The sequence below is a fragment of the Vigna unguiculata genome, chromosome 9 (genome assembly GCF_037176805.1).
Source record: "Vigna unguiculata cultivar grain cowpea cultivar isolate G323 ecotype 2 chromosome 9, ASM3717680v1, whole genome shotgun sequence".
NCBI lineage: Eukaryota > Viridiplantae > Streptophyta > Magnoliopsida > Fabales > Fabaceae > Vigna > Vigna unguiculata.
Window position 1 is genome coordinate 25463049 of NC_140800.1, and position 20712 is coordinate 25483760.

The 20712-nt window shown below is 33.6% G+C and overlaps 1 protein-coding gene and 1 long non-coding RNA gene across 8 annotated transcripts; one reads left to right on the top strand and one right to left on the bottom strand.

Annotated features, from left to right (window-relative positions):
* Window positions 1-205: 205 nt before the first annotated feature.
* Window positions 206-4083, bottom strand: LOC114171968 (uncharacterized). Of its 7 annotated transcripts, none has more exons than XR_014984721.1 (5): window positions 3543-4083; window positions 3222-3445; window positions 1564-2682; window positions 1259-1476; window positions 206-994 (listed from the first exon to the last, which is right to left on the bottom strand). It is a non-coding gene; the product is annotated as an uncharacterized LOC114171968 (long non-coding RNA). The 7 variants fall into 7 exon arrangements; XR_014984722.1 differs by having other exon boundaries at window positions 206-1191; XR_014984724.1 differs by having other exon boundaries at window positions 206-1476; window positions 1564-1706; window positions 1819-2682; window positions 3543-4082.
* Window positions 4084-15979: 11896 nt separating this feature from the next.
* LOC114163565 (uncharacterized) lies at window positions 15980-19566 on the top strand. Its single transcript, XM_028047870.2, has 2 exons — window positions 15980-16061; window positions 18398-19566. Exons 1-2 carry the CDS (start codon window positions 15980-15982, stop codon window positions 19564-19566), a joined length of 1251 nt encoding a protein of 416 aa, XP_027903671.2.
* The last annotated feature ends 1146 nt before the right edge of the window (window positions 19567-20712 follow it).

Consider the following 20712-nt stretch of genomic DNA (forward strand, 5'->3'; position numbering starts at 1 on the left):
ATATATAAAAATAAAAATTTTATGAAGACCTGTTGAAATCGCGTAGCGGAATGTTTGAGCGTGCTGACAAACCCAAGAGGGAGGTGAATTGGTTTTTAAATAATAAAATTAATACTTTAAAATTTTTCCAAAATTTATCAATTAGATCAATAAATAATTTCTTTAAAACACAATAATAGATGAAATAAAGAGATAGAGAAGAAGATTTGAACACAAGTATTTATACTGGTTCGGATCAAAAGACCCTACATCCAGTTGTTAATCTCTTAAAAACGAGATTAACTAAATCACTAGGAAGTAACAAATTTACAATCAGATATTAAGAGTGTAAGGAAAGAAAACACCTCTCTTGAATCACACAAGAGATGAACACCTCTCTGAATCACACAGAGAACCTTGACCTTAGCTTTCCTAGCAACAGCAGCAGCACTCAATCTCCTAGAACACCTCTCAGGAAAAGTTATCGCTCTACTCACACTAGGTTTTTCAAAGCTTCTATTGAGAACACTCAGAGAACTCTTTTGCAGTCACAACACTAGTACTCTAGCTTCTCAAAAAGGTAAGTGAGAAGTAACTCTGAGGTTCCTTAAATAGGGGTTCTAGAAATTAGGTCAAAAAAACTGAACAGTCGCGCCCAACTGACCAGGATAATCGATTATCACTAGTGATAATCGATTATTCCAGTGTGGTTTATGAAAAACAAATTTTTGAGCAGATAATCGATTATTCCAGTGTTTTCTTGAAAAAAATGGTTCAGCTCAGGATAATCAATTATTCTAAGTGACAATCGATTATCACTTTGATTTTTCGAGAAACACCAGGTTTTTCTTGTATAATACTGATTCTAACTAATCTAATTACATTTTACAAGATAGCTTTAAACACTACAACACATGGTCTTCATATTGGCTTCCAGATGGCTTTCATGGCTTCTTTTATCATCATCAAAATCTTGCTTCAGCATTTAGGCTTGTATTGCTTTTGCCAACAAGACCTAATAAAATAAGTTAAAGACTAACCCCTTCATATTTTAAATTTAAAATCCAAATTAAAATAAACTCTCCTTTAATTTCATTTAACTAATCCAAAGAATTTTGAAAAAAAAACTCTTACAAAGTTGAACTTTATTTAGAGATTTGAATTAAATATGTTTTTTTACCAATTCCATATTAACCCATATTAAGGTCTTCCCTGCAGAAAAAAAAAAATGCCTTTAGAAGAACAATTATTCAATTAAACTACAGATTCTATTACTGACCTGGAGGAAGTGATTACTTCAAATCTATTAGCTTTCTTTGCGTCAAACACACAAAGCATACAAGTAATAGCCATGCTCGTGAACCATAAGGACTTCCACCTTTCACTTCCTCCATATTTTCAAACTCATGGTTGTATGTAAATCTTATTCCAAATGGAACAAATACCATTCCACGGTGAACTAGAGGGATGATACCATCACAATCAGTAAATAATGTACTGAAAATTTAAGAAAATAAACTCTTTCATTCAAATCAAGGAATTGGGAATTATAAGAAATTACAATCAGAAAGAGGGTGTTATTACATTGTAGTCTCTTCTTGACCACCTTGGTATCGAGTGCTGGAGATAATTCCAGCAGGTTTGCCGGCAAGCTTTTGTGTTTTATAGAGACACTCAGTGGCATCAAGAAAAGCCTAAAATTGAGAAGCCATCATTCCACATGTTATCTACAATTATGAGGAGCATCAGACAAAGCAGAGGTAGGAATAAAGGTGGAATTTAGTTTGGGAAGCATTGAGATACTCGCTCACTCTTTCAACCCTTAGGAGAGAAATCTACCTTGATGCACTTGTGTTTCTTCAAATCTAGTGACTATTTCTGAATTGGAGAGAAGACAAGAAAATTCTAAGAGGCTACATAAAAAAGAGGGTGGGAGAAGAAGAGTAACTACTTATTAAATATAACACCAATAGCATAGGAAATAATGAAAAAACTAATGATGGATATAACCCTTATATATTACCTAAGCAGCAACAGAAATAAATTTAGAACTTACCATGACCTGGTCTCCATTCCAAATACAAGGAATGTTGGTGCAGAACATGCAAGAAATATATTACCCTTATCTTAACTATGTAAACTTCAATTCTCATACTATCACTCTCATTTACCAAGACATCTAGGTAACCACAATCTCTCAAAGAAGCATTTTATTCTGCACTAACATTAGAAGTGTCTTTAACATTTTACTGACTTAGAATCATAGTAATATCACATCAATATTAACCTCAACAACTTGTTCTAAACAACCAAATGAAAAAGTGATTGTAAAAGAAAGAAAGAGATAAAGAGAAAGTGAGAGGGAACTTAGTGATGGGACCATGAGGCTTGACTTTAACAACTCCTCTTATCTGGAACTATCAACACTATTTATCTGTATTATGAATTTGGTAAAACCTTTTCATTCTGAAGCTCCTGTAGATGCGACTTGAGTTCCCCCAATTTCTTTGATGTCAGATCACTTTGATTTACATCTGAGTCTGTGACACTTGTGTACTGTCCACAACCTGCTATTTCATCACATATCTGAGAAATTTGGGACTTTATCTCTAAAAATTCCTTTATTCTTTCATCCTTCTTTGACCTCAAATCCTCTAAGACAAGTTTAATGGCAGCTAATTGCTGCTTCAAGGATCCTTTTCCCTATCGAATGCAGAAAATTAGTCGAACAAGTACTTTGTCAATTCAATAGTGTGACGCTAACTCTAAAGAGGGAAACACAAGATCTTGTAAATAACAATCAGAAATGGCAATAAAAAGTAAAAAAATGAGAAGAAATAATCAACTATTGAATATTTAATGACTCCAGTAAACATAGCGTTCAAAATTTAATGAAACTTAATTTTAGAAAAAATTTAGAAAAATAGAACATATTTGTGGAAATTCACTTCGAAAAATTAATATACAAACAGGAACACCTATCCTCCTCTAGTATAGCCATTATTAAGAGTTAAGACTGCATACTCTTCCTATCTCCACAACATGGGAGAGCCAAATATTTGATCTTCAATTTATGCCAAGGTTACATTTTCAATTTCCAGTGTTCATAAAAGATAATAGAAGACATCATATAGCACATTCTAGTTCTTGTTCACATCACAACTAATAAGCATCTGCCACCCATTAATATAAATTACAAGTTACAACGACAGAAAATGAACTAGCAACGTAACCAAACCTACTCGTGGGAGCATTGTAGATTCCCTAAGGGAAGAAACAATATTAGTTGCTTGAGCTTCAGCATCTGCCACCCATTAATATATGTCAGCCTTGTGCTTCCTCGTCTCCTTAACTCTCCTGTGATAAATATCCAAGCATTCTTGCTCCAGTTGAAGAAGCATGTTGTCTCTATCATTGTCACTCTCCCCAATCTCATCCCAGAAAGAAAGAGATAAATAGTCTGCTACTGTAACAAATTATATGTTTCAGATGTCACAGTTTTCACCTAAAAATTTAAGGTTTTGGAATTATAATTTATCTATGACATTGTGACAAACACTTACCACAACCATAGCGCCATGACCTAGCCTTTCTGCTTCTTAATGCAGTGAGGAGAAGGCCAAATGAAAGGACTAGAGCAAACATCTCTCTGCATATCAAAGAGGGTTAAAAAATTAGGGTCAAACCCACACTCACTAAGAGACGATCACTGAGAGACGAGCAACGGCCAACAAGCATTGACGACGACCACTGGCCGATGAGCGATGACGGAGATGACGAGCACTGGCAGATGAGCGAGGACGAAGATGAATATCGGTTTGATGGATCCAAATCGAACTTCTAGAACGAGCTTTCAAAACGCCAATTTGATGACGGACCTTTCTGAACAAAAACGAAAATGCTAGTGTTTGGATATTTAGGAAAAAATTTAGGAGAGTGAGTGTAAAACCTTGGACGGAGATGAGAAGATGAATGCTGATTTGATGAATTCAAATCGAGCTTGACAGAGCATTCTGAACAAAAACGAGAATGTGGGTTTGGAAATGTGTGGAAACCCTTGAGTAGAGCGAGAATGTAAAACTCTGGAAGGAAAGGTTAAAAAAATTAGGAGAGTTAAAGGTGTAGAAATCTACGGAGGTTATAAAACTTTTCAAAAAATAATTAAAATCCCCACTAATCTTAACACTTAGACAACTTAACACAACCATTTTAAATATTATTGTTTTGTGGAGGGTTTTTATAACCTCCAAAAATTAACTCCCACTAAATAGTAATTTTTTTGTAGTGAATGGTTTATAAAATATTATATCCATATCTACGCAAGTCTAAATCAATTCATGAACGCTCAAGAGAAAATTAAATTCACAAAATAGCACCTTACTAAAATTTCTACTACTCAAACCTATGAAAGCTTAGTATAACAAACAGATTTAAAGCCAAAACTGAAAATAGAGAATTAAAATCCTAATCAACTATTTCTACATGCGAAGAGTAAGAATACAACTACTAAGTAAAGCTAAATTCTAGAACACTACCTATGATTATCAAACTAATAGGACAAATAATAAGGTAAAGCTAAAAAATAAAAACTAAGTAGGTAAAGAAAGAAATGTAGAACCAACGTAGCTTTATTAATTTATAATAAGTGCCTGAAAAATAAGAAACCAAATCAAAACTAAAAATCAGAATTAAAAACTAAAACTAGTTAGTAATATCTTAGTGTAAAACTGGCCAGCAAAAGAAAAATCAAGTTAGATAATATGTGAAATAGAAGGCCTCAAAATATTAGAAACAATGCAAGTTGTGAAAGAAAAGATAATGAGTTTGAATGCTACACGCAAGGCAAGACAAGAAGCAATGGCTGAAGAAAAGGTACTCCAATAAGATTATTAAGGCTATAATTTAATGTAATCTCTTATAGAATCTACAATAAGATTGAAAGACAAATATTTTTACGGTTTTGCAGGATGAGAAAGAGATAGCAAAAGCTAGATATCATTTAGAATCACGATTTAATCCAACTAATATGATTTTAGGTAACTGATTATATAATTAGACAACTGTTTCGAATGGTGACAACATATAATTGGACAAAAAATCAGTTGTTTCTCTTTATTATTTTCCTAATCACAATTATGCTGACATTTCATTTTTATTTCTACCATATGTCTATTTACACACTGCTTGCACATGCTTTGATGTAGATCCAATGGAAAGAAAGTAGGTTGTGTCTAGCAAGACAAGGTCTAAGCTCATCCAAAAAGAGGAAAGAAAGCAGGTTGTGCTGAATGGTTTTATTTTTCAACCTAAATTAAAGGACTAAACTAAAGTTCTTAAAGACTTTGTATTTTTTGTGCCTCTTATACTTGTCTTCATTTCCATTTGTATTAAAATTCTTGCGTTATGATTGAGGTGCAAAAAGAGAAGTACTCATCTACATGCATTGTGAAACCCCTTTTATTTCCCTTTCTCTTCTCTCCACTGCCTACACACAAAAGCTATGCTCTCCTAAATGCTCACTCTCTGCATCCACCTTCAGAATTTTCCAATCCTCTCCAACCAGAAAACTGCAAATTCTCATTCTGATCCACCCTCTCTTCTTGTTGCAGCCAGCAACACTGAATCTGGAACTGAATTTCTCACTCAAGTTGTTCTCCCCTCCCATTCTTGTAAGTTCACTTCAAGTCTTTCTCTTATCTCCGCAAATTCGAATAATGGAGCATCTCCTTCTTTAAAGTCCTAAATGAAGTCCTATTCTCACTCTAAATTTATACTTTCCAGCTTCGTAGGTTGTGTGATTGAGGGGTTCCTTTGTTGGAAACGCTTTGCTTCTTGGAGATTTCATAAGGTAAGGGAAGCTAGCCAATTTTCTCTAATTTTCACATAGAAGTCTTTCTAATGGGTTGAAAGTTCATGATTTAGGACTGAGTGAATGTTTGATCGGTATGATTGAATATATGAGTGATTTGTGCAAGAATCTGGTGTTGTTGCATGTTGAAACAGATTGGGAACCTGGTATTTTCGCCTAGGCGAGTAGCTCTCGCCTGAGCGAAAATGCCAGGAATTCACCCCCTGGAACTGTACAAGGTCTCGCCTAGGCGAGCTGGGTTCGCTTGAGCGAGAGAGGCACTCTCGTGTAGGCGAAACAGTCTAGCCTAGGCGAGAACTCGCCCAATTTTAGAGTTACCCACTGTTTGAGTCTCGCTCAGGCGAGAGTGACCCGCCTAAGCGAGGATGACCCTCCCGCCCAGGCAAGATCCTCTAGCTTGAGCGAGTTCTTCTGCAGAATTTTGGTTTTTCCTCTGTTTTAAATTATTGAAAGTTATCATGAATAAAATATTGTGATGTCTGTTGTAATATGCTTGAATTCTTGTGATTAGTAGAATCTATAGTAGAATTGAATGAAAACAGATTATCGGGAGGTATGGGAGCACTAGAATTCAAGGGAAATTCTAGAGGTTAAGTTATTGTATGTAAGAACATGAGGACTCCTAAATTGGTTGGTATCCTGAAACTCCAATAATCATTCACGCTCAGATAGAGTAGAATGGATTATGTCGTGAGGAGTAGCAGGAGGTCCTAGTCTCTAGACTTGATCAAGTCTTAGACGCGAAGGGGACTTACCCTGTGAGCGGTCGGGTGATAGCCCCATGTGTCCATACTCTACAGAGTTTGGGAACCGTTACATGTGCAAGCCACCAAGAGCTCCAATGTTCCTTACATAATCCGGATATTGAGTCTAAAGTTATGGGTATTATACTGTATCATGAGAGCCTAATTAGTTATGATGGATGTGATGAGTTCTGATTATGCTTATTATCAAACTGCATGATTTCTTTCAATTAAGTTAGCTTACCCTTTTTTGCCTATGTTTGTTTCCTCTGTGTTTTCCTTTTCTTTTGCTATGATCGCCTTTTCGGTGTGAGCAGACACCAATGCAGGCAAAGATACTCCTCTCCGTGATAGGAGTTGATCTGTGGTTGTAGTTATCTAGTAGTAGTTGCTACCTCATGTTCTGTTAGACTTTGGCGTTTTGTTAAACCCTTTTTACTAGTATTAGTTGTAATATAACTAGTTGGGTATAGTTAAATTTTTGGATGACTGTATTGGTATACTTATAGTTAAACCTCCTCTCTTACTATCTGATTTGGGTTATCATGATATGATATGTTATTTAGTAGTGAAAGGCTATTAAATGGGATGTTACATGCATTGCATGTTTCATGTTATGAACCCCTTTCTTTTTGGCTTTTCAGCTTCGATTTCTTTAGTTTTGAGATCCCTTCTTTCAATTATATTTTTGTCTTCCATCGTAATGAAACCTTTGTTTACAAAATAGAACTTATCTCGTATGTTTAATTGTTTATGATTTATATTTTATTCTTTTTATAACTTTTCTTCATTTAGAAAAGTCAGAGTGCTGCTGAACTTGTTTTTTTTTGTATCTTCTATGCTAGGAAGCTAAAAAATTGGAGCAACTTTTCAATGCACAGATACATGTTGGAGAGAAACGAGAATCTTTATGGGGCTTTCCAATATTTTGATAAAGATGGAAGCGGGTAAGTCCATCTATTATGAATTCGAATTTGTTCTTCAATCTGTCACATTATGGAAGTAATCTTTTTCCTTAGTATGCATTCTCAGCCTCAGTTCTTTGGTTTTTGAAGTTCTTGTTTTCCATATTAATCTTTGGATTATTGGATTCAGATTTTAGACATGAAGAAGATCATATACCATAAATCCTATTTCTTGCTAAACCAAATAGCACATTCATTACCAATCATTTCATTAATTAATGAATGAATGTCTCTATTTAGAATTCGAAGATAAATGACACATGTACCCTGGTTTCTTTGTTTGATTCCATCACAGTTATATCACAAGAGATGAACTGGAAATAACTATGAAGGAGAATGGTATGGGTGACAAGGCCACAATCAGGGAAATTATATCTAAAGTTGACACTGATAAGGGCAGAGAAACCAAAGTTGCTTATAGTTATATTACCACAAAGTTTAAGCAAACAACCTCTCGAGAGTCAGGAGCTATTGTCTAAAGTAAGATTTAGTTTGAAGGTTTTATTATACACTTTCTTAAGGGTTGGAATATAAGTGTTATACACCTTTCAAGGAAAAAAGCTATTTTATTTGCTTTGCTTATTGTTAATTGTGGTAGATTTTTCGCTGAACATGTGTCCGCTCTGTCTATAGGATGTCTATTTACCCTGTTGTAAAAGGGATTTCTTTTGTAAATCTTTTTTTCTTTCATGCCCTACTCAGAATTTATTTTCCGTTAGAGAGCTAGCTATTTTCTGCTAGTTATAAATGCTATAAGTTTTAGGTTGTTATTATGTTGTTTCTAAATTATGTATGCATGAGAAAAAGATTTGGTTAGTGATGAAGTTAGTAAGATTGTTTTAGTGGCTTATTGATATTCCATTACAGAGCTTTGCTTCTAGACTCATATTTCACTTTTATTGCTATTATCTTTTCAAGATGTATTTCTGATGGTGATCTTGACTTTTATACAATTAAAGGTGTAAAGGATATTTCTAAATGGTTAAAAGAAACCATAAAGTGTTGAAGGATGTATGAAAAACAATCTCAAAAGCTTGTATGGGCCTTGAATTAAACCACAACAATAAAATAATAGTTGTTCAGCTTTTGGATTCTGAAATCAACGTTGGAAATCTATGGATTATTTGTTTACTGTCTTTGGATAATTGGTTTTGAATGGAGGATTCTAGATTCTTTGGAATTTGGGTTTTAAAAAGTGCACAAGAAAATCCTTGAGTATTGCTATGATTTTGACATGTATCCTTTTATTGAATCAGAATCCTAAGGGTGCATGCAGGAGAGCACCATCTACATGTAATTGTTTCATTTGAAGTCAATGCATTTCACGGTTGATTCAAAGGACAACCAAGATGTCCTCTGCCTTCAGTGGTAATCACATTTTATCTCTTAAATCTAATCAATAATGTAATGAATATTCTTGTGCATGAATGAATGGCTTGACATTTGATATGTTGCATTTGATCTTTTGGTGTCTTGAGATTTGGCTGTGCCGTGAAAGTTGAATATTATTGGACACTATTAATGTTGTTGTTGTGTTGTTTTGGATTATTTTCTATAAGTAGGAGTAAGAAATGTAATATATTTTTTTGTTGATAGATTGAGTGTTTTATAATGTTTATGTGTTTTTTTCAATTTTAATAATAGATTATGTTCTAATATATGTCACTGCATTAAAGTCACAATTAGATGAACAAAATAAAAGAAATGAAGAACGTGACAAAAGACTTGATGCAATCATGAACTTCTTTTCTCAAAATTATCAAAGTTAATTGCCTCCTGAGTTGACTATGTTCAATCCTGCACTAGTAATGTTTAAGACTGCATAACTTCTTTTATTTTTCAGAGTTTACATTTGTAATTATGATTCACATTTATATTGTAGGTTTCTAATCAAGGAAGTGTGCCAACTAATACAACAAGTTCTGGACATGAGGAAAATCATATGTGATAGTTGAAGAATATAATATAATGTGGAAGTTAGTTGAATCATTTTATGTTTTGAGAACCATTGCAATACTTCATGATAGTTTTTGCTGACTAATATTGTACTTGAATTTGAATTTGTATATTTGTTATACTTTGATATATACATTTAGTATATATATGAATTGTTATAGTTTGTTATACTATGAATACATTTTGTATATGAGTTTATATCTATTTATGTATAATTTCATTAAATATAGATTAAAAAAATAAAATAAATGTAAATAATTGTGATTGAAAAAATATATATATGAATACATAAATGATAAATGAGTAAAAAAATATAATAATAATAATTTAAAAATCTATGGTACTTTATGGAGGTTTTGAAACCTATAGTATTTTACGGAGGTTTTGAAGTCCAAGGTATTTTAGGGGGTTTTGAAACCCATGGTATTTTATGGGGGTTTTGAAACCTATGTTATTTTATGGAGGTTCTAAAATCCATAGTATTTTATGGAGGTTTCAAAATCCATGATATTTTACGAAGGTTTCAAAATTCATGATAATTAACCGGGGGTTTTAAACCCACAAAACTTAACTGAGGTTTTAAAACCTATGTTAAATACAAGAGGATAAAAAACCTCTGTTATTGATTGATGCTTCCTGGGGTTCGTAAAAACCCCGGCTAACACATTCTCCAGGGATTGTTTAGCAGGGGAAATCGAAACCTCGGGTAAAGAACTTAGTAGAGGTTTTAACCCTGGGTAATGTAAAAATAAACCTCTGTTAAAAATATTTTTTCTTGTAGTGAATTTTTTTACAAATTTCAATACGGGTTGATTTTTGACCCGGCTCATCTAGAACCCGACTCATCCGGGTTGAACCCGTGGTGAGCCGGTTGGCTCACCAACCCGCAAATAAAAGGGTACACAAGAGTTTTTTTATTAAGTTGGGTTTTACATTTGGGTCATGTTAGGCTTTTTTTTTAGCCAACAGATAAATAATTGTATTTTTTTTAATTAAGTGAACTTGTGAGCCAACCCGTTTAACCCGACCTGCCAACCCGTGGTGGGCCAGGTCGGGTTCGAATTTTTTTGGCTTGCTAAAAAATGAGTCGGGTTGGGTTGGCTCACTAAATCATCAACCCGTGGTGGGTTGAACCATGTCGGGCCGAGTTACCCGTTTTGACAGCTCTACTCTTACCCCTAATTAGGGGCCATGTCTGTTGGGGTTTCCGTTAACCCTTCAAATTCAAGCCAAAACCAAAAATAGCAAAAATAAAGTTTAGTTTGGGTTCTCCAAGGCTTGAACCCACAACCATACCAATTCCAAATCCATGCTAAACCATCAAGTCAATTTATGTTTCTTGTTAACTAATACAATTCAATCATTATGTCATCGTTCCACATGCTCAAACATATTATTAAAATAATAATAATTAAATAACACACATAGGACTCGAACCCAAGTCCTTTCACATAATCAAAGTACTCTCAACTATCTGAGCTAGTAATTTTCCACATCATACCAATCAAAATTTAATGCCATAAAGGCTTCTACCACCCGCATTTAGTAATTATTTATTTATTTAATTAATTAAATTCTTCGAGTCTTACATATCTTCTTTAGAAGCAATGTAGGAAAGCAATGCTGCATTTGGATTTTCATAGTTGCAAGCTCATTTTCTATCCTCACAAACTTGTCATTTGAATTTGGAGAAGTTCCACTAGATGAAGCAAAATTCATACCATATTATTTTGCACATCATCATCTTCAATAGCCTCGTTAAAATCATTAACATCAGTCAACATATCTTCCATTGGATTTCGAGATTCTAAAATATCTTCAACCATATCTACACTTGTAGTAGCCAAAGGTTCGCTTACACTTGATCCTTCACCATGGAAATACCATTTTTTGTAGTTTTCAGGAAAAGCTCTACATGTTAGCTCGAAAATAAGAAAAAATTGATAATATATTACATATTATATTAGTTTATATATTCAAAATATGTCATTTAATAAAATTATCTAATAGTAATAATATTTAAATAATTATTGTTTAAAAAATATATTTTACTTTGATTTTATTTTTAAGTAAGAGAAATTTGATAATATAATAGAAAAATAATAGTAGTTTGAAATAATGATTTTAAGAAAAATACAATAATACTAACCTGCTAAAATTGTTGATATTGTTTAATTATATCATCTCCAGATAATTGTGTAGCAGATGGACGACTTTCTCTAGTGTTATCAAAAGCTTTTTTCACCATTTCTCCAATAATGACCTAGTGGAAAAAGTCAACCACTTCCTATATAACAATTTTTTTTCCATTTGGTAAACTTAATGACCATGTATCCTTCTTATAACAAGGACAAACAAATTTTCCTTTAGTACTCCACCTTGATAGATTTTCATATGCAGGAAAATCATTAGTAGTCCACAAAATATAGGCATGTAATTGAAATGTTTCTTTCATTGATTTGTCATATGTCTCTACACCATTATCCCAAAGTTCTTTCAATTCATCGATCAAAGGTTGTAAATACATATCAATGTAATTCTAGGAGCTTTGGGACCTGGAATAAGTGTTGACATTATGAAATAAGGATCTTTCATGCACATCCACTACAACAAATTCAAAGATTAGCGAGGGAATAATCCCTTGCTAATTCCTTGCAAAATCATTCAGCTAGGAAATAGTGAGGAAATAGCGAGGATATTGAATCGTAGCTAAATTATAGGTAGCTAAATCGCTAGGGAACTACTTCGTAGCTAATCCTTGGTTAATCCCTAGCTAATTCGTAGCAAAGTGCTTGTAGCAAATCTCTAGCTAATCCTTAGCAAACTAGATGTAGCAAATCCCTAGCTACAACCTTTTTGCTAGAGATTAGCTACGGATTTACTACAACTAGTTTGCTAAATATTAGCTAGAGATTTCCTACAAGCATTTTGCTAGGGATTAGCCAAGGATTATCTACGAAGTAGTTCCCTAGCGATTTAGTTACCTATAATTTAGCTACGATTCAGTATCCTCGGTATTTCCTCGTCATTCCCTCGCTGAATGATTTTGCGAGGAATTAGCAAGGGATTAGCTAGGGATTATTCCCTCGCTAATCTTTTATTTGTTGTAGTGATACTCTAGCTTATATTTTAACAAATACAAGTTATATTTTTTTGTGTTAAATATGTTTTTGGTCCCTCAAATTTTAATAAATTTTGGAATTAGTCCCTCTTCGAAACTTGATACCAATTTAGTCCTTCATCTTTAGAAATGTGTGGATTTAGTCCTTATTATCAATTTTTATTAAATTTATTTGATGTTTGAAGCGCATTTCATGATAGTATTTGAATTGTTTACACCATTTGACACAGTTTCGCTTCAATGTTAACTTAAATATTATCATAAAATGCATTTACAATGTCAAATAAACTTAACAAAATTTGATAAGATGGACTAAATCCACACATTTCTAAAGATGAAGGACTAAATTGGTATCAAGTTTCAAAGAGGGACTAATTCCAAAATTCACTAAAACTTGAGGGACCAAAACAATATTTAACCCTATTTTTTTTCTTGTTAATGTTTTAAAATTTAAGGATATATATTTGAATTGGGTACAAATTTTAAGTTGAAATATGTAGATGCAAGAATATTTAGAGACATCAACTTATTTTATGATTTTGTTCATATGTTGAAATTTTTTGTGTTACCATGGCCATTGAGTTTACTTTATATTTCAAATGTTTCTTTATTTGTTATAATCATATTCAAAATAATTTTATTTTACTATTACAAAATATTTTAAATGTTAAATATTGTTTCTTTATATTGTCCAGGATAATTTGAAAAATGTGGGTGAGGTGTACGAGGAAGAGATTTCGAAAGCACCTATACCATTAGTTAAACATTTTTCATTTGTATTAGGAACAACACCAAATCATTTTTAAGGTATTGGAACTATATCAATCATAGAAAAATATAGAGAGACAAATTGTACAAAATCAAGTGGAAAATGCACAAAAAGGAGCAAGTGATCTAGAGTTAGAAGTTAAAAAGTTGAATAGCATTATTCAAAATCAAGAGGAAACTAACATTCAACTTCATAATGAATTGCAATCTCAACGACAATTAATTGAAGATCAAGAAATTATTAGAGATGAAAACGCAACGTGATCAAATGAAGCAAGATATCGAAATAGAGATGAAATGCCAAATGACTAATTTATTAGGAAGCCCATCATTTAGTGGATCAAATGTTCCCTCAAAATGAAATAAGTTGTATTATTAATATTTAAATTTTTTAATTAATATGTCTATAATTTCATCTTTACATATTTCTAAAGTATTATTAAATAATTATTTTATTGATATTAAGGTTTTACTTTGTTTTATTTTACAGGATCAAAATCCTTGAAGATGTTGACATGAGAAGCTAAGGTGGTTTGTTTCTTGAAGATTTGATGAAGATTGAATGAAGATTTTTTGAACTATCTTGAAGCCATTACCATTGAAATGAAGCCTACATTGATGAATGAAAGGAGATTTGATGATATCCATGGTGATCAAGGCTGGAACATGTGCTCTCCATGTAGTTACATCATTTAGAAAGTGTACTTTAAGTTTGTAATTCATGTTGTAGACCTTATAGCATTAATTAGATGTTTTTTTGTCTTAGGTGTGTATTTTAATCTGTTGAATTGTTTTTCAATAGGTTAAAATGTCTCTTTTAGTCTGTTGAATGGTTTTTCAACAGGTTAAAAGGTTGACTGTAGTAGTTTTAAACTGCAACAAATTCAATCAATTGATTTAGTTTTTAATCGACTGCTTTCACTTAAGTCAAGTGAAATCAACCGATTGATTTGAAAATCAACCTGTTGAATTTCGTAACAGTTTGACTATAAAAGTTGTGATTTTCGAAAGAGAGGTAAGTTGATCATTTTAGAGCACGAATTTGTTTTGGAAACTTGTGGAAACTCTCTCCTTCATGATCATACGTGTTGCAGCTGTTGAAGATTGATCTTTGATCAATTCTTGGAGCTTTTGGCTTGGTTTGAAGCTTGGAGAAAGTGGTTTGTGGTAGGATGGGTTGTGCTACCACTGAGGTTTGATCTTTCTCAAGCTTTGTGTGTGTGCCTGGTGGTTTTCCAGATCTACAAGATGGTTCTTGCTTTGCTGGTGTGATTCTTGTGTGATTCAAGAGTTTTTATGGTGTTTTTGCATATTTTAGAAGTGTAAGGGTGGATACTTTGTAAAAATTTTGAAATAGTGCAGAGTCAAGCTAAGGTTGCCTTGACAAACTGGATGTAGCTCAGGTTTGAGTGAACCAGTATAAAAATCTCGTGGTGTCCTCTCTTCTCTAACCTTTCTCTCTTGCATTTTCATTTTAAAGTTTAAAGAACTTGTGCTTTAATAATCTTTTTCTTGTTCTTGCATGTTTTCATAGCATTTGCAGCATTGAGCATGTTTACATAATCATTTGGAACCTATCTTGATCATTATTGTGTATTGTTCCTGGTTTAAAATATAAATTCGCATTTCTGGATATTTCCCAGTAATTCAGTTGATTGTTTTCCTGTTTCAATCGGTTGATTATACTAGAACAAAATCTGTTTAGTAAAATCAATTGATTAACTCTGTGTTTGATCGATTGAAAGTGTACAATTCAGTATTGTTTGCATCCTAACTTGGTGATCTATTCTGTAAACACCCAATTTTGTCTGGGCAAATAATGTTGTTTTAAAAATAAAAAAATATAAAATAACAATAATAATAATAAAAAATATATAAAATAATAAAGTTAAATAAAATTATATACATACATATATATATATATATATATATATATATATATATATATATATATATATATATATTCAAAAATAAGTGTTACATAAAAAAGAAAAAAAAATAATAAATTGTTAAAAAACTTTACTATTGGGGGGAATACTTTACTTTTTACGAAACAAAAGCTAAAACTTCTTCTACTTTGGTTCACGGAACAAGCAACAGGGAAGAAAAAAGAATGGAGCAGTGATAGAAACAACAGTGCAACAAGGAATATAAACAACATGCAGAATCAAGTACAAAGGGAACCATGATAGCAAAAAAGCTCAGACATTAAACAAGGTACGCATAATCTTCAATCTTCAAATTTTTGATACGATGTTCTGCCCATTCTATTTTTTGTTATGCGATAAAGGGTATGAATCGTGAAATCCCTACATCTGATGTTGCTTGAAATTGTTAATCAGTGAATTAAAACTAGAAAATTGAAAATAAAAGAGAATTGGGTTTAAATAATCTGAAATAGAAAGGAAATAGAAAGGGTTTGATTCACTGTAAACAAATAGAGGCTCGACAGTGAGCACTGTTATTCTGGAAATCGTGGGGTAGCCATACTTGGTGTTAGAATCCTTTATTAAAGGTAGTTCGCAGTGCACGGCAAGGGAAAGGTGAGTCATAGTTGAAACAATCTTGGTTTGTGGAGATGAACGGTGGTGCCGCCACTGTTGGTGGTGGAGCGATCGTGGCCGGCGCCATTTTTGGCCGCGTCGCTGCCGACGGTCAAGGTCTCAAGTTGGGGCGGCAATGGTGTTTTGCGGGAAGGTAGGAGACGAAGTAAGAGTTGAGATGTTGCGTTTTTATATGGCTTTAGGGTTTGTTTAAGTTTTTGCTTCGTACATCACCACAGTTCATTCACGCACCACCCCCTCTTCTTTTTTTAAGGTTAGCAGGTTTAAGTTTTTTCTTCATGCACCACCACAGTTCATTCACGCACCACCTATATTTTTATTAAGGTTAGCAAGTTTAAGTTTTTGCTACGTGCACCACCATAATTCATTCATGCACCACCTATGTTTTTATTAAGGTTAGAAGATTTAAGGTTTTTTCTTCACGCACCTCCATATTTCAGTTTATGCACTCCTACTTTTAATATTGGATTTTGTTTATTTATTTGCTTCATGCACTCCCCAATGTAATAACCCCACCCCGCTTACATTAAGTTTTAGTTTACTTTACGAACCCGCGTTTTCACTTAGCACACACCCCACTCCTTTATTTTCTTCTTAGATATAATGTGTTTACTTTACTTTATGCACCTCGCGTTTTACTTTAATGCACCCCACATTTACTTTATGCACCCCGCGTTTCTCTTTAAGTACCACATTTTCGTGTTTTGTAAGTAAATTTGACATTTCAATCACGTCATTTTCAAAAATAATAAAAATATTTTTAATTGAAATAAAAATTAAATAACTTTCAAAAAATGATAAAAATAAGAATAAATAATAATTTAATAATATTATTATTATTATTATTATTATTATTATTTTTCTTTCTCTTTTAGTGTCTAATCGACCACTCACGTCACACGACATTCAATAAATAAGTTATAAAAATGTGTTTGGTGTCTAATTGACTGCTCGCGTCACACGACAATCTTGTTTTTTAACAAATAAGTTATAAAAAATGTGTTTGGTGTCTAATCACCCGCTCGCGTCGCATGACACTCTTTTTCAAATATGTCAAATGACATATTTCAAAAATTAAATCATTTAATCAAACAGTTTTATAAAGAACTACGTAGCCCTGATTTCTCATTTTTTCTTATGAGAATACGTAGGACCAAGGTTAAGCCTTGTCGGGTCCTTTTTAATCAAAAAAATAATTTTGTTCAATATTTTCTTATGGGAAAAATAAATATTTAAAGGATTAAACACATCTCTTTTGCAAATTTAATTAAAGGTACCGCCTTTGGACGGGCGCTGTAGGGTGCTAATACCTTCCCTACGCGTAACCGACTCCCGGACCCTAAATTTGGTTTTCGCAAATTTTATTTTATTTTTATGGTTTTCCATAGTTTTCCTGAATAAATGGTGGCGACTTCTAAATCTCTTTTTCTAAATGAATTTATTTTTAGTTCGTCGTCCCGTCACGATTTAGGTTACTATAGATGGCGACTCCACTGGGGACACTAGAGAGTCAAGCCTATTTAATCGAATATGCGAAAGCGATGTGTTAAATTTAGATGTTTTGTTTTACCCTTCTCGATTTATGTATATTTTATATTCCTGTTGGTGTATGATATATTTGTGGATATTGAACCTTAGGGTAGAAAATATGTTTTTGTATGGATCTCTTTTGCAGGTGGAGGTTTAGGTTTGCATTTTTTCTCCCTTCACACACTCACCTTATATTTTGTACATGACATGAGCGAGGCCTTATACTTGGGTCTGAGTAGCTTAGAATTAGAAGGGGATTGTGTAGTAGTGCCACAGTGGATGTACTTCCCAAGTGGTCATTGTAAGAACCCCAACTAGAGTCTGTTTGCTTCAGTTGATACTCTTACATCGTGTTGTTTACCAACTGTTGTGAGAAATGTCGTGAAGTGGGCTATAGCTCTAGTGACCTTTTATCCTTAGGAAATAGGAGACTATCTTGGTGAGCACATATACCTACCTTAATCCTATGACGCGCTTAAACCTTATAAGGCACGAAAGGGAGATGTGTATTCCTATAATTCCTTTTTCTGTTTATTTTATTTTATTTTGTCTTTTATTTTTATTTGTATTTGTTTCTTTGTGTTTTTCCTTTGGGTTGTAATAAGTTATGTAAATTATTCATAGCATCATGTAGTCTATAATTTTTTTCTTTTTTTTTGTACGTTTTCATTGTATTCATTCTAGGTAGAAAATCATAAAGCTGTGTCATTTTCTTGGAGAAGAAATGGAAATTAATAGGGAATCTGGAGTTGGAGAGCATTCTGGTTCAGAGTCACTAAAAAAGTAGTCAATTAGAGCAAATGAAGGAAACTTGACTTATCTTCGAGAGTTGGTGGGGAAGATGAAGACTATCCAGAGGAACAATTTTTGAAGGAAGTATGGGAATTTACTGAATCTTCTAGAGATTGATACTCAGGTTCCAGCTGTTACTGCTTTGATCCAATACTATGATCCGCCGCTCCAATGCTTCACCTTCAAGGATTTTCAATTAGTGCCGACAGTAGAGGAATTTGGGGATATTCTAGATCTACCATTAGAAGGAAAAATTCCTTACAAGCATACAATGCAAAATACATCTGTTTCAACACTAACAGGAATTTTGAAAATACACCCTGTAGAGTTAGAAGGAAAAATGATTACAAAGGGAACCGTCAAAGGCATTCCTCAAAGGTTTCTAGAGGGGCATCTACGTCAATTGGTTGATAAAGACATGGGGGAAACATTCATGGATGTATTGGCACTCATTCTTTATGGCATTATGATTTTCCCAAGCATCGATAACTTTGTTGATCTCTCAGCCATTAATGTTTGCATAGCATATAAAATCAATGCAGAAAATCCAGTCACAACAATCTTAGCTGATGTTTATGGAAATTTGAACATGCGTTATGAATTTAAGAAGAAGAAGTTGTCATGTTGCTTGCCAGTATTATATAAATGGTTTACTTCTCATATTAGTCCAAATTACAAGCCAGCAGCTAAAGGAGCACAAGAATGGGCGTGTTGTTTTGCTAAGTTACATAATGGAATGATCAAACGAGAGGTATCCTGGCAGCAAAGATCACATATCATACATTGTGGGGAGTACCCAAATGTACCTCTTATAGGAACCAAATATTGTGTTAATTATAATCCGATATTAGCACAAAGACAATTTGGATATCCTATACGAGGTGCACCAAATCCAGAATCTTTAGTTGCAGTGTGGAATTGCTATGAAGAAGGGACTTCTAATGATTTACTCCGACGAATTAGAAGTGCTTGGGACAGTGTGGTGCGTGCAGAAAAAGACTTTAGGCCATGGGTAGTAAAGGAGAAGACATCTTATCAACAATGGGTTATGGATAAGGTTAAAGGGGTGAAGCTACCGTTCAAACCAGTTGCCTTCATGCCAGAACAACAAGATGTGGAAAGTGAGGAAGTCAAAACCCTTAAAGAAGAAATAGAAAAGATGAAGCAGAAAAATGTTAAGCTTGTTAATGATCTTCAGAAAGCTCACCATGAATATATAGATCTCAAACATGACAATGAAGCCAGGATCAGAACTTGTGATGTATTAATAAAGAAGTAGAGAGAGGAAAGAAACCATCACATTAGAGTACAACAAGATCTCGAGGCAGCTAACAAAGAGCTAGCTTTGAGAGGCAAAGAGAAGAAAGCGATGGCATTGTCTGAATGTGAGAAAATTTCATTATATGAAGAATTGGCAAGAGACAAAAGGGAGGCATTAAACAAGCTGCGAAATGCTCAAGTTAGGATTAAGGAGATGGAGCAACAGACAGAAAAAATGACAGCAGCTTATGAGGCAAAGCTAGAAGAAGAGCGTTGGTATAAAGCAGAGTTAGAAAATGACATACAGTATAGGAACAAAGAGTTTGAGAGACAATATCAGCTTATGAAGCAAAAGTGGTTGAGGAGCGTTGGTACCGGGCATAGTCGGAGGAGGAAAATCAGAGATTGATAACTGAATGTGCTGAGTTAAAAGGAACTTCAAACTATTAGAGAGGATGTTTTCCAAAGTTAGTAGCTATAACCAACGGAGCAATTGAAGATGTACCCGGGATGTTAACTGATGCTGAGATTGCAATGCCTATATTCAATCCACCAAAAGCAATTGAAGATTTCCTCGGTTATTGCAGAGAGCTTGTAGGGGAAAAGAAGAATATAGTGGCTAGAGCTCGAAGTTGATGTTTATGCTTTCTTTCTTTTTCGTATTGTTATGAACTTTTGAACATTGTGGATTTTCTGATGAATCGACTACTTTATTCCGTGTTAATTTCCATTATTACTTGCAATGTTATTTGCACAACTTTATAGTTTCTAGCTAGAATGTTTGCATTTGCATTTGTCTTTTTCTTTTCCTTTTTCCTTCTCATTTCATTTGAATTAAATAGAAGAGTGACAGTAAGTGAATACGACAAAATTTCCGAGACACCCTTATAGAACTCGGGCAAATTTCAAAACAATGGAGGATTGGGAAAATGCACATGAGGAAGTTAAGGAAGAAATTAGCCAAGTGAAGGGTGAAATCAGCCAAATAAAGGATCAAATGGGTCAGATCTTGGAGGCATTGAGGACTATGAAGAGTTCAGGAGAAAGTTCAGCAGTTGACGGTGGTACTTCATACCCTCCAAGATTTCATCCTCATGTATCAAGTGGACCTCCAATTTGCCCACCACATCATCAAGTGAGTCAAGGGACATCATCTCAAGCTTTT